Source organism: Scatophagus argus, chromosome 18, assembly GCF_020382885.2.
Source record: "Scatophagus argus isolate fScaArg1 chromosome 18, fScaArg1.pri, whole genome shotgun sequence".
Taxonomy (NCBI): Eukaryota; Metazoa; Chordata; class Actinopteri; family Scatophagidae; genus Scatophagus; species Scatophagus argus.
Window position 1 is genome coordinate 2,007,597 of NC_058510.1, and position 25,544 is coordinate 2,033,140.

Below are 25,544 nucleotides of genomic sequence, written 5' to 3' on the forward strand. Positions count from 1 at the left end.
GTGGACTGGATGTCAAACTGAACTGATTGAGTTCCTGTGCAGGTCTACCAGTACTTGGAAATGATTGTGTCCTTAAGTGTCCTCTACATCGTCAGCCCAGGTACAAGACAACTCGGCTCACTCAGAATTCCACGATCTTGACTGTGCATTTGGTACACAAAACAGCAAACACAAGACAAAGTAAACGTTCATACACTCTGCAGAGGACGTGGGGAATTATTTTATTCCAAGTGACTCAAAATCCTCTAAACTGATGTACAAATTGAAACAGTGACTGTTGTTGGAAGAAATCCTCTTCATTTGGTCGTCTTCCATCAGTGGACATCACGTTTCAGGTCTATCTGTGCTTCTTAAAAGCTGCAGAAGAGGACATATGACAGGATTAAATCCACAATAAAACCACTGACCCCTCAATATTTTCTACATTTAAGAAACACTGATGTGAATATTTTGGTTGGTAAGTAGGACTTGTCAAAACACAATTACACCTCCCTCATGTTGCATTTTATTCAGACTTAAAGTGACAGTTTAAAGACAGCTGATGTCCGGGCCTTAAAGCGCAGGAAATGAATTTGTGCAACCTGATAATTCTGAACATCCTCACCTCTTCTTTTGGTTTTCTTCTTCATGAGTTTCTTTGTTTTCTTGGGCCGAGACTCCCCATCCTGCACCAGGGAACACAAAGAAATGAGCAGCCACATTGACAGCGTGATCTAAATAAAAACATTATCCCATTCGTGCTGGACGGACTCGAGCCAGTTAGCAACATCCTTTTGTGGCCTCTCATGTTCACTGCAGCATCTAAACTTAGCACACGGATTTTCTGAGTCCTCATAAATACATTCAGCCAAATGACTTTTCCACATCTGCAGGCAGCTGAACAGACGATCCTTTACGATACTTAAACTTGTTGGCCCTTTTTCTGACAGCAGACAGTGAACTGAGCCAGGAAACCGTACCAGGAGCCTGATTTGAGATCACAACAACAAACCTGTTCTGTCCATCATTAATTATGAGCTGGCGGAGGTTGCACAGTAGCCAATAAAAATAACCTGGCCTGTCCTTTTCAGTCCAGACTCGGGCAAGCTCGGCCTGTGTGCTTGACGAGAGCCTCAAACTCCTGCTCAACCTGATCCAAACGCCAAAAAAAGTCCTCTGCAGACATTTTGGTGACGGTTGGTGATGTCACTGAAAGCTCACCTGCCCGCCACCGCCTGTCAGCGCTGTGATGTCACTGAAGTGTGTGATGCCGCTCAGCTGGCCGGACATGGCCATCATGCCTCTCTTTTTGGCATTCTTCTGACGTTTGGGCACGTTGAGACGCACCATCATCGACTCCTCGTAATTTTTCCTACAAAGAAAAAACAAAAAGGAGTCATTTCAGATGGGTTCTGTGAAACTTCTCCCACACAGCAGACCTTCGTGCCTCTGTCAGATAAAGACCTGTGCAGCTCCTCGCGGCCTTCCCGCTCGCTCTGGAAGTCACGTCTGTCTCTGATCTCCTCTGGAGCGTCGCTGTACTGCTGCCTCAGCTCCTGGATCACAGAGCTGCGGAGGGCAGCCCGCCGCTGGCGCTCGGCCTGAGCCTTCTTCCTGTCCGCTTCTGTCAGGTCGCCATCTGGAGGAAACGGGTTCAGGTGAGAATTTATCCGTCTTTATTTTTGATTAACAAAAGAAGCAGATCATCTGCAAAGTGGTCCGAACGATGTCAGTAACATCCACAGAAATAATCAACCAAAAGAAGAAAAATTTTACCATCTTAAATCAAACGATAAAGACATTTTTTTAGACATAGAAAGAGGGAAGACCATGTTTAAAAAGATCAAGAACTTTACCATAATGCACTGCGGCGATCTTTGGCGGGACATATTTCTTGCCACTAGAGGGAGCTGCTTTCTTCTCAGCTTCTCCTTCAGACTCCTCAGACTCACTCAGCTGGTTGAACAATTAAATATGTCAGTCAGAGAGTTACAGTACTGCGAGCATAGTGTTTCCCATGTTTATTTACTCTTTAAAGGTTCAACGAGAACTTATGGTTCACTGTTCACAGTGATAAAAATGTAAAAGAACTGGAATAAAATGCCCTCGACATTCAGGCCTTACTTTGCTGATGAGATTCTCAGGATTGGGACGCAGCTGCAGCGGGTCGTTTTCAGCTGAAATCAATAAAAGCATCAGACGCTGTTGTATATCGAAGCCTGTGAGGTTAAAATTCAGATCACCGGTGGATGTCTTACCTAAACTGCCAGTGACAGCTGTGCGCACCAGCTTATCTATCTGGTACTTCAGTTTGTGATCTAGTGGTCGCATCTTCTCCAGGATCTTAAAACCAAGAGGGAAAATCAAACAAAAACAATCAGTCGGACCGATGATTCGACGAGCCATTTTGCTATTAGTCTGCGTCTGCGATCGCCTCACCGTTCTGACTGTGACCACTCTGTTCAAGGCTTCACTGTCTTTTATTTTGCCTCCTTCGGTTTTGATGCTGATCAGGTGAGTAAGATCCTGAAGGTAGAAGAGCAGCAGGTGATACCGAAGGTCCAGGAAAGACAAACCCTGCAGGGACAGAAGGCGATCAGAGGCGTCAGAGATGGCTGGATAGTCCTGGTTTGACTGTACGAGCCATCTATTCAAAATTAAACAATTAACCAAAGTAGCCGGCAGTGTAAATCCCCTCTGCAGTGTGTCCCTCCTGAGCCACCATCACTACAGCTGTAGCTGTTCCCACTTGTACACATTCAGTGTGATTGATTCAGTAGTATATAAGCGTCACACCAACAGGTGGAGGCTTCTCCATAACATCTCTCTCTCTCTCTAAGGACAACAAACTTGAGATTCTGTAATCCTGATCTTGTGGTAGTGTCAAAATCCAATCAAATCAATCAAAATAGGAGTTCTGATCAAATCCCTGCTCACCTTTGATGTCTTAAACGCTCCATCTTTGACCTTCGTTAGAAGCTCGCGGACGTGACTCGTAACTGAGGCCACCTGAGGAGAAAACAGTGTTTCAGATGGTGTGTGATGAAGGCGACATCATCACCGGATGATCAGTCAACACAATGGTAATATTTTCTGACGTATGTTCGTGTGCTTTCACTGCCGCAGCTCTACTAATACAAACTATCATCACAGTAATTATCAACACGCTTACCTGCTCTGTGAGACTATTCAGCAGCTGGACAGCTGTGGGCAAATCACCTTCAATTAAATCCTGTCAGAAAAGAAGATTACATGTCAAAAATAAAACCATTTCTCTCCGCAAAAATGTAAATTAGCAAATGGCTAGCTGGCTAGCCGAAGTCATAAAACCATAACTAATATGACTCGCTTTTTTAATGAGTCCCACGTATCCAAGACATAGTCGGAATACATATTAACTCGTTGGAATGATCTGTAATGTTAACAAAATCACAGGAAGACAAAATACTTCTTTTATTAACTAGCAGCTAGTAAATCTCCACTCACGTTGTCAACAGGGGCAGCCATTTTGTTTCAGTGTAACCTACGGAAGCCGCAGGAGGACAGAACGCTTGGTTTGACTGCTGGTTACTTTCCAGCGTTCTGCACTGGAGCTCATTATGTAGCGCTGCAATGAAGAGAGTGATTTGACAACAAAAAGAAGGAAGATATGAAATAAAATACGAAATGAAATACCTCATTGGTTAGTGAATTATTTCATTTTAGAGAAAATGTAGTTTCTGAATAAAAGAGAGAGAGAAAGAAAGAGAGAGAGAGAGAGAAAGAGAGGAAGTGATGGTGACATAATCACCATCTGAGTACCTGAGTGTTGAGTGTCAGAGGAGCCAGAAGAATATTCAGAGAGAGTTTGTGCTCTGGACAGCTAAGTCATGGTAAGTCACATCAAACTTTATCATTCATTCAGACATTAAACAAATACCATTCTGACACCCAATTAAGACGAGCTTTGACATTTCTCAGATAGTTTTAATGCAGCCGGTTTTATTTTATTTAACCGTGTGAAGATTTTAAAGGCTGAGGTTCAGAATAACGAGGGAATGGCAATAATGATATTTTACAACTGGATTCACACAACATTTCTGTCAAATGATGTGAGAAAACTCACAAGAAGTCGTGTTGAAGAAGAAGAAGAAGAAGAAGAAGAAGAAGAAGTCTGCAGTTCAGTTTTTACTTTGCTGTATACAAGTTTTGTCTTAACTTTGGGCTGCATCTAACTGTTATTTTCACGGTGCTCATTATTGTCTCAGTTAACTGACTAATCATCTGCTTTATAAAATATCAGAAAAGAATAAAAATAAAAATTCACACCACAGCCAAAGTTTCTACATGCAAATTGCTTGTTTTGTCCAGTCAACAGTCTGAAACCTAAAGACGCAAACACAGAAGAAACTCGGCAAATATTGACGTTTGTGAAGCTGGGATCAGAGTAGTTTGGTAATAAAATGGCTCTTAAATTAATAATTATCAGAATTATTTCAGATGAAGCTTTTGTCAGTTGACTAATTCACTGATAGACTAATTGTTTCAGCTGCAATAAGCTTTTACTGTAATTCTTACTTGTAAATTGTCAATAGTTATTTCCCTCAGAGTTCCATCTGCCATTTGTAAACCTTAATTCAGGCTTTTTTTTAACAGAAAAATAACAATATAAAATCTACCAAATAAAATGTTATATTTTGAAGGTTATGTTGTTATCTATTGTTCTTTAGACACACAAAGTCCTTCTTACCTGAGAACCAAAACACAAAGTTATTATCAGCAACATGTACAGAAAGTGTCATGATGAGGCCTTCAGTGACTGTAAGCAGCCTCTGAACTGGAGCTAATTAAACTACGTTACATGTTATTCATTACATGTGAAACCTTACAGATCAAATCGAGTAAAGAGTGTATTTGTTACCCACATGCACAGCGAAGCAGAGAAACACAGCAGCAGGAAGCCAAATTAAACTTAATAAAGTAAAAAACCTAATCTTCATCTGCTCCTGAACCCCTCCAGATGTCTGATTCCAGAGTGTCCTCTGTCATCCAGGAGTGGGCATACCCGAGTCAGGCCCACCCCCAGACCCTGAACCCCACCACCTCCAACCACGCTGGATCGACCAATCAGCTGACTCAGATGGACATGATAATGTACAACCAGCCTCAGGGACTGGTGAGAGGCGGCGGTGACGACAAAGTGGCCGAGCAGATGATGGGACTGTCTTACCTGCCGTACACCTCTTCCTGTCTCGGCAACGCGTCGAACGTAGGGAGCACAAACCACCACCAGGGTCACGTCAACACTCAGCAGGTGCGTGTTTGTGGATTAGAGATTAAAAAAGGAAAAGCATTCCTGTTCTTCATTTGTGCAAAACCCGTGAAACGCCACTCTCACCGTTATTTATTTATTGAGACATATTCGTGTTTCTGACCTCCAGGACCTTTCCTCCTTCCTCCTGCCAACTCTGCGGGCCCCGGTGAACAAGAGGAGCATCAACAAGGACAGCGCAGAGTACCGCCTCCGACGTGAGAGGAACAACATCGCCGTGAGAAAGAGCCGGGACAAGGCCCGCCGGAGGATCCTGCTGACCCAGCAGAGGGCCCAGCATCTGCAGGAGGAGAACCAGAAGCTGCAGATGAGGATAGGGCAGCTGACACAGGAGCTGGACACTCTCAAACAAATCCTGTCCCAGCGGCACCTGCACGGGGCCGAGGAGGGACCGGCAGGGGACTCTGCTATCTAAAACCGCTTCGGTACCATGAATCCGATTCATCATTAGTGTCTAGGCAGGCCTTCAAGTCTCACAGCCAAATGCCTCCTTATTAGGTTTCACCGGTTGTGGAAAAGTCGCATTTAGGAGAAGTAGATTTGAAAATTGAGCATTTTGTGGGCAAATAAAATCATGAAAAATTGTAATTGTAAAATGGAGACAGCAGAACACACTGGCAGGACTGTAGCTATCAGCGAGGTCACGTCCGCCGGCCTTTTTCTGGGGGTGGCAGCAACCAGAGGGGAGCTTACATCCAACAGCCGATATTCGCTAAGCCCTGTAAGCTGTTGTTCCTACAGCAGGCTGCACATTCAGATGGCAGCGACAACCGGGCCGCATGTTACACTCACTTTGCTGAAACAGGTTAATTAACCAGTAGCATGTTCCTTCAGATAAGACATATTTTATCAGTTATAGGTAGCCACTGTTAGCTAATGCTACAGCTAAAACCCTCCTAAAAAAGTCTTCTGCAGCTGAGTTTTTAATGTTTGACTCTTTTTTAACAAGTGGCATAACTTGTAATGCCACTAAGTAATTTAGTTAACCCTCTGCTTCTGAAAATAAGGCAAGGTCTCTGTTGTTGGTAGCTGTAGGCTAGTCAGCTAGACAATGCTAACGTTTGCAGCTGAGCGTACACTCTTGTGTCAGAGGCTGAAAAGAAAGAAAAAGGACACGACTCTCCAAAATCTTAATATCAACATGCAATGTATTGCTAATGTTCCATATGCACACCGTCAAATGGAGAAGTTTGACAGGGCGATCATGTCTGGTTACGGCTGGCTGTTACGTAGGACATTAGCATGTAGCAGGTTGTAGCAAGTGCACTTCCTGGCAGTGTGGATTAGGTTTAAAAAAGCATTTCATAGTGGGAAATGATACACAGTTAAATAAGTAAATAAATAAATTAAAAATCCAAAAAATTGAAAATTTGAGACTCTGGTCGGCCATCTTTTCAGGGATTTCCTGGCTGAGAGGGGACTACCTCTGTATTTCTGAAATGGTTGCCACGGTCCTGCGCACTGGAGCTTTGAATCGGTGAATTAGCGTTTTGAAAAAGGGACCTTAAAGTCTCTGTATTAAGTAGGAAGACATGCTGTGGGTTTTGAATGTAGACTCTTTAAAGTCACTGCATTTTCTAAACTGTGAGTGGAGACACTGGACCTGACGTGAGTCTGAGCATACCGAGATTTCTCAAACAGCTATGGCAGATGGGGACAAGGATTTTAGGGAGAAACCGAAGATCTGAAAATCCAAAATACTGGACAGATGGGTGTGACAGGTCTAAACCTGCACAGACTTAAATTTAACAAATTCCAAATTAAGTCTCGTGAAAGTTCCTGACTACAAGGTTTTACAAAGCCGGACGTTGGACAGGTTTGTTATGGGATCTGATTTAATAAACATTGCTTAATTATCTACCTGACACTTCTTGTCACTGTCCGAGATGATTGTAAGTGTTGTTGCCCAACAAGGTTACACCACCAGCTGTGGTTTGTAGGGGATTATAGGGGAAATCTAAGTGTTCCTCTCTGTGTAATACTCTCTGTCACTAAATGAGTGTGGGATTACTTGAAATACTGTTGATATGAGATATAATCGTTAACTTTGTTGAATGTGTTTTGTAATTTTACAGTGATAGATTGTGAAAGAAAAACTTTGACGGGAATTTTCTTAAATAAACAGATATTCGCTTGTGCTTTGGATGGAACGGTTTCGTAGATTCTGATCCTGATCCTAATTTATCTTAAAAATGAGCTATTTAAACAAGCCTTTGGGTTTTAAAGCGAGCTTTGATCACAGCTCACTTTTTCTGATAGGAAATGGAGCCATACAACTGCTGTATCTTCACTCTCAGTCGTTCTCCACTGCGTCCTTCATCGGGGAACGTGGCAGGCACCTGCCACTTTATTTACCATAAGCTGTCTACCCACAGAAACGGACGTCATGCCATGGACGGTTGTGAACCAGCGGTTTCCCTTTGTGGGATGGGCGAGATTTCGACACAGCGGAGGACAGAGATGAGGAGCGCAGAGATAGCATCAGTGTTCGGGCTGCCAGGGCCTTCCTGTGGCTGTGATGGTAGTGAAGGGACAGAGAGATAGGAGCCAGAGAGGAGGGGGTCGGGGCAACAAGCCAGACATGTTTTATCTTTACCCGAAACAATAGTGAGAACATGTGGTAACAATTGTGGTAAATATGGTAAAATATTTTCAACACTATTAGATAAGCAACAGCAGTGTGGGATTCATTACATCTGGTTTCAGTTGCCATCAGTATTACTGCTGGATTTACTGGAAACATAAAGGCCAAATGATGTTAGCATCACTTTCTGAGCTGTCTGAGTTGTGAAACGATGTTAGTATGCAGTGTTTACACTACACACACACACACACTGCGCAGTGTGATTAATCCAGCAGGGCATCAGTGTAAAATTGTGGCCAAATTTAATCAGTAGGATTCGAGTTCAGGGCCACAAATTGTGTGTTTTTAATGCGAGAGTTAAAAATGATCACATGTTTCCAGTGTTCAGCTGAAAATCTCTTTTCCTAAGCCTAAGCACAGTGCTGCACAGGATCCAGACCCTGGACTCTGACGTCCCGGACTCTGACGTCCTGGACTCTGACGTCCTGGACTCTGACGTCCCGGACTCTGACGTCCTGGACTCTGACGTCCTGGACTCTGACGTCCTGGACCCCCGTCGTCCACTCGGATCTTCCCTGTGACTCCAGCGTGGTTCATCCGGCCCCTGAGTGATTCATGAGGTTGATCTGCAGCTTACAAACACAGAAAGCACAGCACTGTTTTAAGACTGAAACGTTTGCTTTAACTGTGGCGTTGGGGACCCCAAACGTGCCGAACCGAACCGGACTGACGCCGGTTGTTTAACGGGCACCGAGCAGCACTTTGATTTGATCTCGTCTGTCAGCAACATGAGCATTTGGACCAATGGAAAAACGTCAAAGTGTGAATCAAGTCCGAGCTGTCGTCCTGCTTCCAGCAGCTCAGGCCGCCGGCAGCCCGTCGCGCACTCAGCAGCACATAATGAGTCCTGGTGTCTGTTGAAACGTCCCGCAGCGTCGTGTGGGGCAATCTGTGGTCCCAGGACTGCAACATCTCAGCAGAGTGAAGAAAGACTGTGTTTCAACTCGTCCCTACCGAGTTACTCAACAGCAGCAGCAGCAGCAGCAGCAGCAGCAGGCCATACGAGCCCCACCACAGCTTCACCGAGGCGGCTCCGACCTCCAGCTCCTGCCTCTCAGTGCTGTCGTTTAGCAACAGGGCAGAGTCGGGTTACTCTGAAATGCAGTCAGTTACTGAAAACAAGTCACATGGCTTTTTTTGTGATAAATTGCTTAATCTGTGGGATTACCAAAAAAATGTCTTCTAAACAGAATGTTTTTTGGATTGCCCCAAAATTTAAAAAATATTGCGCAAATACTACGTGAACCACAGATCTTCCCACACATTGTGTTGAATAATCAGAAACTCTGAAACATTTTCAATGCAAATTCAATGCATTTTGTGTGTTCAGCCTTTAGAGCTCGTCGGATCAAATGACGGTTACAACACTGGCACAAACTACACGTGTACTGTGTGCATCCCACAGTGTGTCTCAAACTGGGGCCTGGGGACCCCCCGGGGGCCATCGAGTGGATTTCAGGGGGTCCCCAGGAAAATTGGGAAATAATCTGCGTGGTTTTAGGGCCCCTCGATGTGACAAAGTTCTGCACCTCGTGGGATGATGTTTTACTAAAACAAAATATTCAACTTTTTCAACGGAAGTAAGGAAGAATAAAAACTCCATTATGTGTAGAACATCATAAAAAAGTTATGGACCTGGAAGAATCTAATCAGTGTAGCTGCTTACCTTTTTGTAATCTGATTATGTAATCTGATTACAGGTAACCCAGCCCTTTTGAGCAACAAGTCGATTGAATATTTCAACACACAAACAGAACAGGATTTAGTCCAAACATGAGAAGCATAAACTTTTTATTCCTCTATTTCAGCACTTCCGCCCAGCAGCCGGTTAAAAACAAATGTGGCTCCTGCGTTGGTCCAACATTGATGGTCTGCAGTGGTGTAATGTGATTTTTATTGCATATGTGATTAATTGAGGGTGATTCATCTGCTGAAAAACCGCCAATTTTTTCAGACTATAATGATAAACATCCAATTTTTCTGATAGCAACAGATAATTTACCACAAGTGTTGTCAGCAGATGTTATATTGGTATTTAGAGAGGAAGTTGCAGCCATCACGCTGCGTGGGCGCGACACAAACACACACACACACACACACACACACACAGACGTGACAGACCAAAAAATGTCAGTCTGTCATCAGCACAATCATCCACGGCCTCTCAGGGCGCTGAGGTGACCAGCAGTCAGGTTTACAGGAAGGGTTTCCACTGCTGCGGCACCTGCCCAACAAACTGCGTCAGGGCCCTCAGGTGCAGCTCCGCAGGCAGCACCACGTGGGTGAGATGATGACCAAACACGGAAGCAGCAGCAGGTTGGATGTCAACCCTCCAGCAGGATGTCTTTACTGTACATCACATCTTTCACTGTTTTCCACCTGAATGTGAGGTGGGACACAGCACGCACGTTAGCAGAGCTGGACGCGGGATCAGTGCCAACATGGCGGCTGTTGAAATACTACAATATCAGTGCCCTTAACCGGCAGAGTACTTCACCCTTTTCTCTCCGTGCGTGATGACGTTCTGCGTTATGTTGCTCATATTCTCATTATTTTCTTCCTGAACTAATGGACACACCTTTGAGAGAGAGCAGTAAGAGATTCACTAGGAGATAAAGGAGGCGGCAGCGACGTTTCCCCAGCAGACAACACGTGACATTTCTCGCCTTTAATGCTAACAACGTTGCTCATTTGACCCGTCACTGCTGCTGGACTTGTGATTTATAGCACCACCATGTGGCGGAGAGCTGCATATGCAGACCTTCCGTAGAGATAGCAAACAAAGAGCAGATGTATCACTCTCCCGCTAGTTTTGTGTACTTCCTCTACTGTCCAAAAACCAACACCGTGTTTGCTATATGTTATTAAATAAGCCACATAGAACAGCAAATAGCGCCTCCTACTGAGCACATTTTACTTTCCTCAACATCGGTTCTGTTTTCTAAGCTAATTATTGGGTTAAAAACACGACAACAGGTCAAATTAAATGCTCAAAAAAGTGTTGAACTTCCCTTCATTTTTTAAATTTACACCGGCTAGGCCTTCTTCTGTATGAAATGAGCATATGTTTTCTCTCCAAGAGAATAATTTAGACTTTTCAACAGGCTTATATTACCAGTCTAATGAGAATCTTAATATCCAGTCTGAAAACACCAGGGACAACACAATGTGTGCCAAGGCCCACATTTAGAAAACAGTTCATGAGCTTTTAAACCAAGTGTGATAACCTTTTGTTGATGAACTGGGGGAGGAGAGATAGAGGAGTTTACAGCGTGTAGTTAGAAATGTACTGATAGCACAAATACAACAACAATTAAATCTGCATGTCACAGCTTCACTCACCTAACTGTGCCTAAAAAGTCATATTAACTTTTTTATTTAATGTCCTGCTTCAAGTCAACAATAACTAAATTCAACAACACAGAGTTACAATCGCTAAATTAAAACGTGCATGACAGAGGAGAAAACTGTTCTTTCCCACCGAATAACCTTAGAGATCTGATCCTGTTTGAGCCTTTTTTCGTCTCTACATGCACAAAACACATTATTTTGCCAACACCCTTCGCACAGTTGTTGTGTCTATCCGAGGTGTGTTTCTTGTCTTATGCGGTGCGTCCATCGCTACGCACCAAATACTACGGTAGCAAATTAAATTCGGATTCTGATCGCCGAGTGATGCATCTTGCCACCATACACGATCTTTGACCGAGGGCACGTCGCTTTGACGATCTGAGCCGACTTTTGTCGAAGTGCGCCGCCGCCGGTGGAGCAGCTTCGCCCTCATAAACAGGCTTCTCCCGATGCAGTTTCCACCCGCTCTTTGTCCGCGGCCGACCGACTGACGACGCGTTTCCCTTTAAGATGATGTCGGACACGTTCATGTTTTATTTAATTATTTTATGTAATGTCGCCAGGCAGAAAGTTGGACTAAACAATAACGCTAAAAAGCAGCGACGGTAGGAGAGGAGTGAAGCATCCCCCCTCCGGCGGGCATCATCTCGGGTTCGGGTCTAACGAGTCCGGTGTCCTTGCTGGTGCACTTCCTCGGGACAGACATGTCTTTTCATGTGACAGACAAAGCAGACTGGCATCGAGGCGCAGAGGAGATTCGGTGAATGCGGAGAAACTCCCCTCTCACGTTCACCCCCGCAATGTTTTGGATGCGTGGCGGCGCGCTGTAGGATTTTGGCTCACGTTTAACGCCATTTCAGCGGGGTGAGTATCAGCTTACATGTGGCTTTGAAGCCAAGGCAGGTGTGAGGCTCGTCAGCCCGCCGGCCCTGCTGCTTTCTTGTCGGTTATGTGGGAGGTTAGCAGCTCCACAGAGGCCGGTCAGACCCGGTGTGGTGCACATTCCCCCCACGTCTCCCTCCCCCCTTCGCCTACAGGCTCTTATGTAAGCCTGTGGGATTCCTATTTTTTTACTTGTTGTTGCCAGCCTTCCTGGCCCTGTGCAGGGACAACCCAGCAGCCCCGGATCCTGGAGGAGCACCATGTGGACCGGCAGGAGGAGGCTGCTGAGGAGAGCCCTCAGCTGGGAGCGCAGACAGGGGAAGGACGGGAGCCAGTTTCACTTCACTGTGCCCATCTGTTAGTCTGCACGCACAGTGAGACGTTAGATAAAACTTTGACTGCCTTATTAAAAGGCTCCAGCCACTAAAACCCGCACCCAGCGTGTTGTGTAACGACCTTTGACTCGACCAAGCCCATATTATGGCCCGTGTTATGCCTGGAACCATTAGCTGTGTGGGTTTGAATTAAGGCTCCGACTAAAAATAAAAGTGTTCAATCCTGATAATGTAATAGTGACAAATTGCCATCGCAGTTTGCTAAAACTCAAAGATGTTCAGTTTGCTCTCTTGTAAGGTGAAGACAAGGAGATTTCAGAGGACGAAACGGAGTGTTTGGTATTTTTGCTTGAAAAAGGATCAAAATATTTTAGGATATATTTCAGGATCTTTACTGAAGTGTGATGCTCTCCTGATTTCCTGTCAGGGTTGCTGAACTTTAACACAAAACTCTTTTTGCTCCAGTCTGGTGAGGGATTAGATAAAGTTCAACATTTCACATTTCTTTTCAGTTTAGTCCCCGCCCACACACCTGTCTGAACCAATCAGGAGCAGTTCAGCCCCGTTTTATAGCATCTCATAACTAATTAAAACCAAACTGATCAGAAAAAGGAACATGTGAAAATGGGGGAAAATGTATTTGACGTGTACTTTGAGATTTTATTTCGACTCATGTCCCATCTGCCAACATGGAGGGGGAGGGGCTTCTGAGCAGTACTGCAGCCAGCCACCAGGGGGCCGTTCAGATGGTTTAACTGCAAACGTGAATCTAATGCTGTCTTGTCGTCCACAGAGCTCTCCCACGTCTCGTCCCCTCTGCCATCGCGACAACCTCCACCTTCAGCCCCCTCCAGTGATGACATCCCCGGACTCTCCCCCACTGGTGTCCCCTTCCCCATGCCCTGCTCCCCCTCCGTCCCTCCCCTCCTCCCCTGTGCCCTCGTCCCCGGCCCCTTCCTCGTCCTCCCTGCCCGCCCAGCCCTCGCTGCCTCCCACGGGGGAGGTGATGGTGCTGGCTCTGGGCAGGAAGAAGCAGAGGGTGCTGATCGCGCTCTCCATCCTGCCGAACCTCTTCCTGGCCTTCCTGCTCTCCTCCGACCCCCTCATCACCCTCTCCCCGCCCCACCACTGCCACCTGCCGGGGCCCGTGCCGTCGCCGGAGGTGCTGAACGCCTCCCTGCCCTGGGAGAAGGGGGAGCGGCCCGGGGACGGCGGGGGTTTGTCCCAGTGCAAGCAGTACGTCAACAGCAGCGCGGCAGCCGTGGTGGACTGCGAGGCCGGCTGGGACTACAACGTGACGGAAGGGCTGAGGAACAACATCGTCACAGAGGTGAAGCTCCGGGCTGAGATCCTCCTGAGCTCTTTAATTACGGTCCCTCGTCGCTCGCTGTTTTCTCTTTCTGCAGGGAGGCTTCCTTTTTGTTTGTGTGTGGATTTTTTAGGGTTTTGAAATTAAATTCTTGCTGGAAAGTTTGCTTTGTAACCTGCTGTACTTAATCCACAGGAGCTGAGCATGCAGCCTTGGTTTTTGCAGTGCCTGCTAAACTTTCACACAGCTGCACATGCTGGCACAGAGCGTCCCGGCGGCCTGCTGAGCCTCGGATCTTGCTGATCTGTATTCCATCATGGCGGTTAGCTGACTTTATTCTCAGCTTTTGTTATGGCTGTGCAGGGACGGGAGTTGCTGTCAAAACTCTTCCTTGCTGCAGCTTTCAAGAAAGCTGCGACGTCAAAGAGCCGGGACATCCCCGATACGGTTTTCTGACCTCCCGTTTGGCGTCGATAATCGGTGAAGGTTTTCATATGAGGCTGATCCCAGTGCAGCCTGATGCTGTTGTTCCACACACCACGCTGCTAAAAGGTTTTCTGTTTTCACTGTCCCTCCAGTGTTGGCACAGTCAAACACAAATGATTTCGTGGACGTAGGAAAGTTCCTGTTCCGATGTCTGCGGGTTGTTTATTCTGCCGTGATGATGGCGGCTTTTCCATTGGCATCAGCGTGTGTTCGCTGATCTTCCAGAGTCCAAGCTGCTGGTCTGCAGATGCGACACTGAAACAGTCTGAAGCTGCTCCTGGTCTCTGCTTGAAGCGACAGCCTGAATCTCCGACCGGACCGGAGACAGCCAAATGGCATCGTGGGTAATGTAGGCGGGTGAACGTGATTCCTCTGGGTGTGCTCAGTTCCATTCAGCGGCTCGCAAAGCCAGGCTGGACTTCGCTCGGTGACTCGTTCACAAATGTGAGCGTTTCAGTGACGTCGAGAGGAGAGATTTCACAGAGATGTGAGACATTTCTGAAATGCCAGACTCGCCTCCAAGATGTCAGACAGGAAGAACAAATCCCCGCTCGCAGCCAGACTGCCACAAAGAGAGTCCGTGTGTCTGAATGTGAAAAGGTGTGCTCAAACGCCTCGCTGTATGGGCGCCAGCTGTTTGCAGAGCAGGGATTGGTGAACCTCCTCCCTGCCTCCTGGCCTCACTGTGTCGGGAAGGCTGAGGATCAGCTGCAGCCTGGGAGGGAAACACAACCCATATCAACCATTCCAGGTGGTTTCTTTTCCTGTAATGCTCTTAGGGGATTTCACCCAGTGAGAGAAAACATCATCTCCTCAGGCTGTTTGAAAGGAGAAAAAGGAGGATTTCACAGTAAAAGCACCGACTTGCTCCTGCTAACATATACAGCAGAGTCGAGCAGGCTGCTCAGTTTTCCACTCTTGTTGGCCGCTTTGTGGCCTGTTTGCATTTCTGCGCCTGCTAATGTGGGGACCACACCCAGCCTTCCAGTCCGTGGTGTCAGGGCAGTCCACCGGTAATCCACCCACTCCGCTGCAGCGAGCTGAGGATGCATAAACGCTGCCAAGGGGAGGCGTTTAGCAGGGGCTTTCAGGCCTCACACAGCAGGTGGGCCGCCTGCAGTCTCACGGAGAGACGAGGAGACACATTTGTCTCAGGAAATATTTTTATGTTGATGTGGCTCAGTGCCGCTTTGCTTTGCTGAGTTGGCAGTCTGGTGAGCAGGAGGACTTCTGATCAGCCGATCAATACGCTCTGCTTGGCTCTGATGCACAGACAGACTCGGCGTTCGTTCGTCCACCAGCCGCCTGAACTGCACAGCAGCCGTCCCTGAAACTTCTCCTGCGTCTCCGTTAAAGGGCTGGTTAACCCGCTGTGTTTCTCATTTCGGGGCGAACTGTTCCTTTAAACACAGCATCTTTGCGTTTAATGTGCAGGTTCTGTTAAAGCCTTTATGATGTGCCGAGTGTTAAAGCGCAGAAGGTGTCAAAGCATTTCATTTGAATCCTGCGGTTTGCCTCTCAGGCCTTCCTGCCTTCAGCTGTGCGTAAGCTGCAGGGTAGGAAGTTCTAGTGTTTTTTTAAATGCAGAAATGTGAATTGTCAGACAACAAGCTGACATTTCTGTGTGTCCAATCAGTGGAACCTTGTCAGCTGAATGAGTCAGAACTTAAAGAGGGAAGCGGCTCCAGCTCTCAGGCCTTCCCGTAGGCACACACCCGACTGGCATCCGGACGTCATTCCTGAAACCAGTCTGAGGAGTTTGTCAACTGGTTTATGTGCATTTTTCTGCTCCTGCTGTCATCTGAAACGTTCCAGCCGTGTGACTGCTGTGGGTTGGGCTGCACTTTGTTGCTCGGCTGCCTCGGCAACAGGCCGACGTGACGCGATGTGACGCGATGTGACTCGCCTTTTACGTTTCCCCTGTTTTGGCGCTGACTCCGTGTTCTCGCTCTGCCTCTCCGGGTCAGTAAAATCATTTTCGCTTTGGGTCGGGTCGGCAGACATATGCAGAGCTCAGCTGTTAATGCAAATCAGCGGGTCGGCTTGATGTGATTAAAACTCAGATCTGACAGCAGATTTCTGCTCTTGTGCCGACTTTGCGTCCGGGTGACCTTCGTCGTTCAGCCACGCAGTCGTCTGTGCTGGAATGCGCTGAGTAAATACACAAGACCTTAAAGTACTTCTACTGCTCCTGCTGGCAGGACTGCTGACGCCACACGATGACACAAAACAGAGCAAAGAAAGAGAAAAGTTTCTTTAATAAAATACGTGTTACACGTGATTCTGGAGGTGAAGTTTGAATTTGAGATGCTGAGTGTCTCTTTTGTTTTTATCCTTTTCTCACATGTAACAGACACAAAACATATACTGATCAGAATAATTAATACTAAAAGTAACCAACCCCAGTGATGATTTGTGTACAAATTAATGTTTTTGATTGATGATAACTGACTCTGTGTGTGTGTGTGTGTTCTGTCCAGTGGGATCTGGTGTGTGCTCAGTACTGGCTGGTCCCAGTGGAGGAGGTGTGTTTCATCCTGGGCGTCCTGACTGGCTGTCTCGGCCTGGGCTACGCCGCAGACAGGTAACACACACACACACACACACACACACTCACACACACACACACACACACACACTCACACTTGGCCAGTGGTTCCTCTACAGTCGTTCAATGGTGGCTGGAAAGCTCCAAAGTGTTTCCTGTCACAGTGAGAAGTTCTGTGCTGCACAAAGCGACTGGCGTCACACGTTTGTAAGCTTCGTTAAGCGAGATGGCGGCATCAGGAGCACCGCAGTCGGCTCAGCTTGGGGGGGGGGGGACTGCGAGGGTGGTGATGTGAATATAATCAGCTAGCAGCCTTCGTTAATTTGCTGACTAACTGAGTGTGGCGTGTGTGTGTGTTTGTTAAGACAAGTTGATGCTGCCTCGTGGGAGCGGGAAAAGAGAACAGCTCTCTCTTCGGTCAGAGCTTCACACTGATTTTGTCGGGTTGGCTGTTTGCTTGACCCCAAATGTTTTCAGCGATGTAGAAACGCGCTGAAAACTGTAGTTTTATTCAAGCTAACGGCGTGCAGCAAAGCGTAACGTGAATAAAACTTTCAGACGTTACTGTCACATCTGGGCTTTCGATCTGCGATGTTGCTCGTCTTCACGATGAAGACAACAACTCCCACAATGCAACGCGGCTTACGTCTTTTTGTTTTCACTGAGAGAGAGCCGATGGCAGAACTAACACTTATCGTCCATTACACGAAACAAGAACCTCTGGTGTCGTCATGGCGACGGCTGCGTGACCACACGGGTCGTGTTTCTGTTTCCCTGCAGACTGGGCAGGTCCAAGGCGCTGCTGACCTCGCTGACCCTGTCGGTGGTGTTCGGGGTGCTGGTGTGCGTCTCTCCGTACCCCTCCATCTTCATCGTCATGCGTTTCTGTTTGGCGGCCGCCAGCGCGGGCGTCTACCTCACTCTGTACATCACTCGTGAGTATCTCGGCGTTTTGAAGGATGCCCCATGTTTGTTTCCAGCAGGACTGATGTGATGTGAGGTTGCTGATGCGGATGCTTGCGTGCCTGCAGGTCTGGAGCTGTGTGAGCCGTCTCTGAGGCTGCTGGGCGCCGTGCTGGCCGGGCTGATGACCGTCGCCGGAGAGCTGCTGCTGCTGGCCGTGGCCCTGGGCTGCCAGTCCTGGAGGGGCCTGCTGGGAGCCGGAGCCGCCCCGCTGACCCTCTTCCTCAGTTACGGGTACGAGTGTGTGTTCTCCAGATATTTGTTTCTAAACATCCGGTGTTTCCATCCATCCATCCAGTTTCTGTACCGCCTATCCGTGAGCCTCATGTGGATGTGCATGTTTTTGGTGTTGTGGGAGGAAGCCGGAGAAAACCCACGCAGGCACAGGGAGAACATGCAAACTCCACACAGAAGGGTCCAGACCGGGATTCGAACCTGGAACCCTCTTGCTATGAGGCGACAGTGCTAACCACTGCACATCCGGTGTTTCCTTTTTCAGTTTTCATTTTTTTTGAGACTTAATCATCAGAATGTGTTTCCTGTTCAGATGTTTGTTGACTGTAAGAGAGGGAAGGAAGTTGATAAAGTGTCTCAGTGCCAGCTGACTTGCTGAAAGTCGTATTGATCTCAATCCCCTCATCACTCTGAGCCTTTTAGCTCATGTCAGAATGCATCAGGGCCACTTTGTTTAAGGTCCCTGCTGCCTCTAAGACCTCTGCTGTTGCAAGATAAGCCTTCACTGCAGTTTCAAACCAAATTAACAGAGATTACAGGTGATTAGTGGCAGCTGTTTAATAAGAATTTGGGGGGGGGCAGGATTAAGAAATAAAGAATTGTGCTACTTTGTGAGCCAAACTGGTCATTTTCCAGGCTGAAGCAGCAGTTCTGGGTCACAGCGAGAACATTGGAACGCGTCTGATTGGTTGTGGTCAGCAAAGATCAAAGAGTGGATTTGAGTTCTGTCTTCGCTCTCCTGCAGCATTCCTGGGGTTTTTCCAGAGTCCCCTCGCTGGCTCCTTCTGTCGGAGAGATCCTCAGACATGAACTCCTTCAGCGAGAGAAGAAACTCCAACAGAGATGTGAGGGACGACGAGAGCTTCACAGGTGAGTCCGACCTCCGGTTCTTCTTCTCTGCCTCGACGTCAGAGCAGCTCACGTTTCCGTCGCTGCTGGGTCGGATGGACGTTTGCTTCATGAAGCCTTTATTATTTATGGGTTTTTATTGTAGTGCATTTTCAAAACATCACGCAGCACTGCCAGGAGCAGGTAACGACATGCAATTATGATTCATCATTTATGAAAGACGTGTGTTTCCTGCTGAAAATGGAATCACGATAGAGCGTAATGAGCTGCAGGATGTTCACTGGACTCCACCAGGTCCGATGTGAATATGAAGGAAGTGAGGGTTCACTCATGATAACAATTGCAAAATCCATCATTTTGCCTTCTGGTGTTATTAAAACTAAGGATGCTGTGATTGATCAGCCGCCAGTCGATCGGCCGCCCATCGTTATCGGTCAGTATTTGTTATAAATAGTTTGATCGGCGGTCTGTGTGAAGGCTGATCATCCTGTTGTCGTCCATGCTTGCTTGCTGCAGAGCTGGATTCAGAGCCGGCCCCCTCCTCGAGCCCCCACCTGTCCTTCCCTGAGCTCGTCCACAGCAGGAACATCTGGAAGAACATGTGTGTGCTCGGCTTCACCTCGTGAGTCACCGCACACACACACACACACACATGCTCCACGTTAATTAACGACGCTGCAGCTTTGACTGCTTACCCTCCGCTCTCCTGTCCTCCCTCAGGTTCATCTCTCACGGCATCAGTCACTGTTACAGCTCCTTCCGAGGTGACGTCAGAGGCACGGCCCCCAGCTTCTATTGGACGTACCTGCTGTCTGTGTGCGCGGGGGGCGGGGCCTGGCTGTTGCTCTGGGCGACCGTAGACAGGTGCGGCCGCCGTGGCATCCTGCTCCTCTCCATGACGATGACGGGCCTGGCCTCTTTGATCCTCCTGGGACTCATGGAGTGTAAGCAGGCTTAAATTGGCAGCAGGATATTTGTTTTCTCAAGTGAATGTAGAGAATGAAAGCTAATAATAGTCTCAAGCAGCGAGGTAAACCACCTCCTGTGGTCGGAGAGCCATTGTGTGAGGCTTGTGTTAGGATTAAAGGCCTCGCTTTCTCAAATCCTACCTGGAATGAAGGTAAAAGTTATTTGATGTTAAGATCAGATTTGTGGTCACATTAGATCATGTGTTTCGTGGATGGAAAAGTACTCCCTGTCCTCCTCGGCGCTGTTGCCTCAGTCTCAGTCTCCCCCTTGTGGCTGAGAGTGAGTATGACGTCCAGTTTATGTAGGACACTGCAGTGGCAGCAAAGTCAAAGATGTGTCAGGTGCTGTGCTTTAATCGTGCATCAGAGACTTGAGGGGGCAGCAGCGCTGACCTCCTCTGACAGACATCAGTCTGCTGTTAATCAAACAAGTCTGGATCAGCTGTTCACTGTTCTGAATCAGCCGCCCAAATCAACAGGGCTTCGTAATTTACATCGGCAGAGAATGAAAATCCGTTCTTCTCCTCCCCCTGTAGATCTCAGCGAGACGGCCATCACAGTTTTCTCGGTGTTGGGTCTCTTCTCCTCGCAGGCCACCGCCTCCCTCTGCATCTTCTTCACTGCAGAGATCATGCCCACCGTCATCAGGTAACCGCAACGCTGAGAAATGCAGTCAGTCGTGACGGAGGAGAGAGGAAATTTCCATCGATATTTATATATAACACAGAGAAGTTTCCTGATAGCTTAAGAAATCCTGACAGGACAGTTTGGTTTGTCTTCTGTTGGGAATGAAGCAATTAAAAGGCTCAAGTTGAAGGAATTTCAGGTCACTTTTTGTAAGTCGTGGATGAAAACCACTCCCAGATGTGCAGGCTCAGTACGAAGCGACCGCTAGCTTAGCTTAGCATGAACAGAAGGAAACAGGCTAAACAATCTGCCTTTTTTACACTTTGGTTTGTACACATGAAAGAAATGAGACATAACATGTTCATGAGTACGTTTCAGAGTACCTTGAGACAGAACCCGTCAAACTGCGTCCCTCATTCCCACCACTGACAGTTATAATACATGTTTAGATTTTATTTTAATAATCCCAGGCTTCAGTAGTAGTAGCTTAACTAACTTAAAGTTAAATAAACGTAGTGGAGGAGCAGAAAGTGGAAAGCATCCACAGGTAAAGCACTTGTGACAACAGAGAAGTGATGGCGAACAGCAGCCATACAGAAATGACTGAACCAGATCCTCGCGTGAACGTGACTGAGCTCGTGTTGTGTCTGCAGGGGCAGCGGCGTGGGCGCGGTGCTCGCTCTGGGCTGCGTGGGCCGCCTCAGCTCGCCGCTCATGGACCTGAGGAACCACTACGGTTACTTCCTGCACCACGTGGTCTACTCCTCTCTGGCCCTGCTGGCCGTGCTGTCCATCCTGCTGCTGCCCGAGAGCAAGAGGAAGCCGCTGCCGCAGACGCTGGCCGACGGGGAGCAGTACAGGCGCCCCCCGCTGGGCCGGAGGAGGAGGGACAATGTGCCGCTGCTGGCCACGCCCAACCCGGAGACCTAAGAGACTCCTGAGAAGAGCGGGATGGACTGCGCTCCACTCGTTCACTCTGCAGAACATTTCCATCCATCACGTTCACGCAGCGGAGGACTTGAAGCTGATCGGACTCACACATCTCAGTCATTCTGAACTTTTTTCCTCCGTGGTTCTGTGTTTCCTGCCATTCAGAGGTCTTTCATCTCTTCCACCACCGCCATGTGATTCACCAGCCCACGCTGCGGCACTACAGCGTGTCTGTCGTAGAGATGCTTAACTACCGACACTCCAGACCAGACGTGACGTCAGAGAGCAGCCGCAAATTATTCCTAACATTTGTCTTAGCCTGCAGAGAGCAGAGCTTTTTTCTTTCACTTGTCGTCGTCTGACACTCGGGGGGAAACTCCACCGCCGACTCGATGAAGTGGTGGCTGTTATACGTCTTGTAAATACTTTAGACTTAGTTTCTTTAACTTCTTTGGGACGTCTGAGTTTTGTTAAAGCAGGCTGGAAACTGCAGTTGGCTATGCAGCGGAGAAGCGGCGCAGAGCACTTTGAGACGGTGTGGTTGTTAATCTGACACAAATCTTCAAATTTAAGGAACGGTTTTATGAGAGTAGGTCAAAACTTACCAATTCTGATCAGAGACCAAACACACAACGGAAAGAGGCCTTCAAACTGTAAGTCCAGTTAGTGAATCTGGCCTGGAGCCGGCGATATTTATGTCTTATTTATGTTGTTGAAGCATATTCAGTGAGGGCCAAGTGTTTCTTCTATTCTTAAATTGGTTTGGCATGGAATAAACTTTCCACTTTGTGCTGTCTCTGATGAAACAGCAGTGAAGCTGTTCGCTGTCCAACATTCCTGCATGTCTGGAAGCACTGAAGGGCTCTTCATCTGTATTTCCTCAGAAGCTTGTAGTTACTCAGTACCTCTGTGGATGACCCGCCCCAGCTGTAAGAGAAGAAGACTAAACTAACGTAGAAGTTGTCTAAGCGGGAACATAACGTTTGGTCAGGATGTAAAGGAAGCAGGTCGTCTGTTATTTTGCCTGAATGTGTGTCACTGCTGGAAAAAAGGCCCAATGATTGTGCTCCACGAGGGCCCCAGAGCTCCAAATGAACCCTCCGACTCCTCGAGTTAAAGGGGCAGTTCACCCCAAAATCAAAACTACACATTTTTCCTCTCACCTGTCGTGCTGTTTATCCATCTAGATGGTTTTGGGTGTGAGCTGCAGAGTTTTGGAGATACTCTGCCTTCTCTTGAATGTTATGGAAGTAGATGACACTTCTCTTGTGGTGCTCATATTGGCAAAAAAATCACATCTGAAAAAGTCAACAGCAATGTTTCTTTCCAGAAATCATGACCCGGTTATTCAAAGTGATCCACAGACCTTGTTGAGAGCAGTTTCACGTAGGAACTACTTTCTTTCCATATCACGACGAAGAAGGAAACGTGCACCTACTCCTGGGCGAGAGGCCTGCGCCGTAAACATTAATGCTGTCTTCCTCAGCTGAGCTGTAACGTTAGCTAGCTTAGTTAGCTTAGTTAGCTAGCCTCTCAGATAAACAGCCCAACAGGTAAGAGGAGAAGTGTGTGGGTTTTTGGGTTAATTTTGGGGTGAACTGTCCCTTTAAAGGTCCAGTGTGTTGGATTTAGGAGCAGAACTGGAATATGATATTCATAATAATCATGTTTTTTCAAGTGTTTAATCACCTGAAACTAAGAACCCTCGTGTTTCTGTTACCTTATATAAATATATAATTATAATTATATAAGTTTTTATACATACAGAGGGAACTGCTCCCCTGGCGGAGTCCGCCATGTTTCCACAGCAGCCCAGAACTGACAGACCAGACCCTGACACCAGAGGGGGCCTTTCAGGTTCACCTGGTTGCATTCTGCAGCCTCACCACTAGAGGCCACTAAATCCTCCACTCTGGACCTTTAAATCATGACGGAGGACAACTGAAGCCTGTCGGATTCAGTGCTTGAAAGCTGTGTGTATGTTTGTGTGCTCGGGTAATTGGATGTGTGTCGGCCTGTCACGATAACAGATTTTGTTGGAAGTTATTTTGTCCCAGAAATAATTGTAATAATATAATAACAATAATGATATTTTGGTCAATTTAAGACCATATTGTAGCCACTGATATAATAAGAGCTTAATAACACAAGTACGCCCTTTCAAAGAGCAATAAACTTTTAATTGCTGATAAATTGTGAAAATACCCTAACTAAATAAAATGATGTGTTCTGACGTGAGCGAACACAGCAGGCTGCGATGAGATCGAGGTCAGGCACGCATGTCGATGAGAGGATAACCTAATCATCCTGACAGGCCTGGAGTGTGTGATACAGAGAGGAAGACGAGTTGTTTAGTTTGAGGTGTCTTTAACGAAGGAAGCTCACCTCCACTTGATGGCTTTGGAAGTTTTTTTCCTCTGTATGTCACACTTATACACTGATGATTATTATCACTATGATTAACGTGACTCGAGTAGTATTACGTCTGACAACACTGATGATCAGTCCAATGACGAGTGTGATGCAGTTAACTCTATAGCCTGATTTAATGTAAAATAAAGCTGGTTAAAGAAACGTGACGCGTGATGTTTTCATCAAAGAGTTTGTCAAACAGACTTTCAGACTTTCACACGCAAACTCGCTCAGGTTTGAATAAAACTGGAGAATCTTAATCATTCAGTTTAGCTCAACCTCTCAAACAGATCATGCAGTGGTGGTTTACTCAATTTTAATACAACTTTTCAATACTTTGTGGTACTTTAGTTGAGTATTTTCATTTTCTGCTGCTTTATAGTTCTGCATTTCCACATTTATCTGATAACTAGTTACTTTACTAATGAGAGATTAATAACCTAAATTATAATCAAGGGATAAATTATGATTTATTAGGAATAAAGATGAGACTTTATTTATCCCTTGGTGAAAATAAAAAATAAGCTGTACCACTACCAACACTCAAAGTGATGTACTCATTGATAGATCAATAACATTTAGTTTATGAATGTAGGACTGTAGTACTAGTACTTAAAAGAACTTCTTCTACATGAGGCCTCGATGGGGATGGTAATGATTGTTCCAACTGTTAGTCAAACCCTCAGGAGGAGTTACAGCTTGTGACTGCAAAAGGTCTCAGTTTTTTGACTGTAAGTGGGATAATGTCCTTCAAGGTGTCCGTAATCAGGAATTATTAGCCGATGTAGAGGACAGAATCGTCCAGAGTCGGGCATGTTATCCATGACAACAAGCACACAGGTCACATCAGCACTGCAAAGGTAAGCCTGTGCTCACTGTGAGAAGCAGCTTTGTAGACATAAGGGCGCTGCCTGTGTCGCTATTTAACCTCCACATCGAATACAGCAGTATAGCTCTCAGCCTGTCCACCTAAATCAAACCAAGGCACAAATGTCGTGTATGTCAGCAAGTTATCTTTGTCCCCAAGGACAAAAGGAAGGAGACAACAGGCAGCAATAAAGACGGGTCGGGTTACACCTCATTGTCACCGCGAAGGGTGGCAACAGCTCCGGTCCATTGAGCACTCGTGATCTCGTGATCAGCTCCTCACGGCACATCAAGTTCATCTGTCAAAAATGTGGCTGAAACCAAACTTAGTGTCATGACACCGAGCTCTACGAATACTGTGAACGTGACTAAAAGTACCAGAACAAAAAAGGAGAAGCGAGTCTTTAAAAATGTGTTTTTCAAAGTAATCGACTCAAACTCTTTAGTGTCCAGCCTGTAGGCGACAAGGGTGGCGCTACGGCCACACAAAGATCCTGAACGGCAGCCTGAATTAACCAACTAGAGGAAAAGGTCCAAAAGTGTCCATGCATTGAGACTGAGGAAGTTTGGAGGTAGACTGTAAACGCTCAAACTTTCTTTCTTTAGTTACATTCAAATATCTGTGAGTCTAATGGCAGACATTGCAGGTGATCTTTCTGTCTGTTTATTATGTTATGTTTTGAATTATACAAAATGTCACCATCTTCAGCTTTGACATTTTGAGAAATTCTCTTACTTGTTTTCTTCTTGTTGGCTGATAATATTCATATGAACACGGTGCCTTTCTCCTCATCTGTTTTTAGTCACATTGGGACTGATAAAGCGTGATCTCTCAGATGTTTGAGCTGA

The 25,544-nt window shown here is 46.7% G+C and overlaps 3 protein-coding genes across 6 annotated transcripts; 2 read left to right on the forward strand and 1 right to left on the reverse strand.

The window, feature by feature from the left end:
• Positions 1 to 181: 181 nt before the first annotated feature.
• ngdn (neuroguidin, EIF4E binding protein) lies at positions 182 to 3,603 on the reverse strand. The gene is made up of 11 exons (XM_046371106.1): positions 3,466 to 3,603; positions 3,152 to 3,211; positions 2,917 to 2,988; positions 2,419 to 2,556; positions 2,238 to 2,322; positions 2,104 to 2,156; positions 1,836 to 1,935; positions 1,444 to 1,618; positions 1,201 to 1,351; positions 605 to 665; positions 182 to 357 (listed from the first exon to the last, which is right to left on the reverse strand). Exons 1-11 carry the CDS (start codon positions 3,484 to 3,486, stop codon positions 338 to 340), a joined length of 936 nt encoding a protein of 311 aa, XP_046227062.1. The 5' UTR covers positions 3,487 to 3,603; the 3' UTR covers positions 182 to 337.
• On the forward strand, positions 2,908 to 7,428 carry cebp1 (CCAAT/enhancer binding protein (C/EBP) 1). 4 transcript variants are annotated; one of them, XM_046371113.1, is made up of 3 exons: positions 2,908 to 3,062; positions 4,979 to 5,272; positions 5,400 to 7,428. In XM_046371113.1, exons 1-3 carry the CDS (start codon positions 3,060 to 3,062, stop codon positions 5,703 to 5,705), a joined length of 603 nt encoding a protein of 200 aa, XP_046227069.1. In that variant the 5' UTR covers positions 2,908 to 3,059; the 3' UTR covers positions 5,706 to 7,428. The 4 variants fall into 4 exon arrangements, with proteins under 4 accessions (XP_046227069.1, XP_046227071.1, XP_046227068.1 ...); XM_046371115.1 differs by having other exon boundaries at positions 2,916 to 3,062; positions 5,012 to 5,272; XM_046371112.1 differs by lacking the exon at positions 2,908 to 3,062 and adding an exon at positions 3,712 to 3,851.
• Positions 7,429 to 11,647: 4,219 nt separating this feature from the next.
• slc22a17 (solute carrier family 22 member 17) lies at positions 11,648 to 23,990 on the forward strand. The gene is made up of 10 exons (XM_046371798.1): positions 11,648 to 12,149; positions 13,296 to 13,832; positions 16,778 to 16,881; positions 17,626 to 17,780; positions 17,877 to 18,042; positions 18,788 to 18,912; positions 19,408 to 19,513; positions 19,612 to 19,835; positions 20,396 to 20,507; positions 21,140 to 23,990. Exons 2-10 carry the CDS (start codon positions 13,359 to 13,361, stop codon positions 21,414 to 21,416), a joined length of 1,743 nt encoding a protein of 580 aa, XP_046227754.1. The 5' UTR covers positions 11,648 to 12,149; positions 13,296 to 13,358; the 3' UTR covers positions 21,417 to 23,990.
• Positions 23,991 to 25,544: the final 1,554 nt, after the last annotated feature.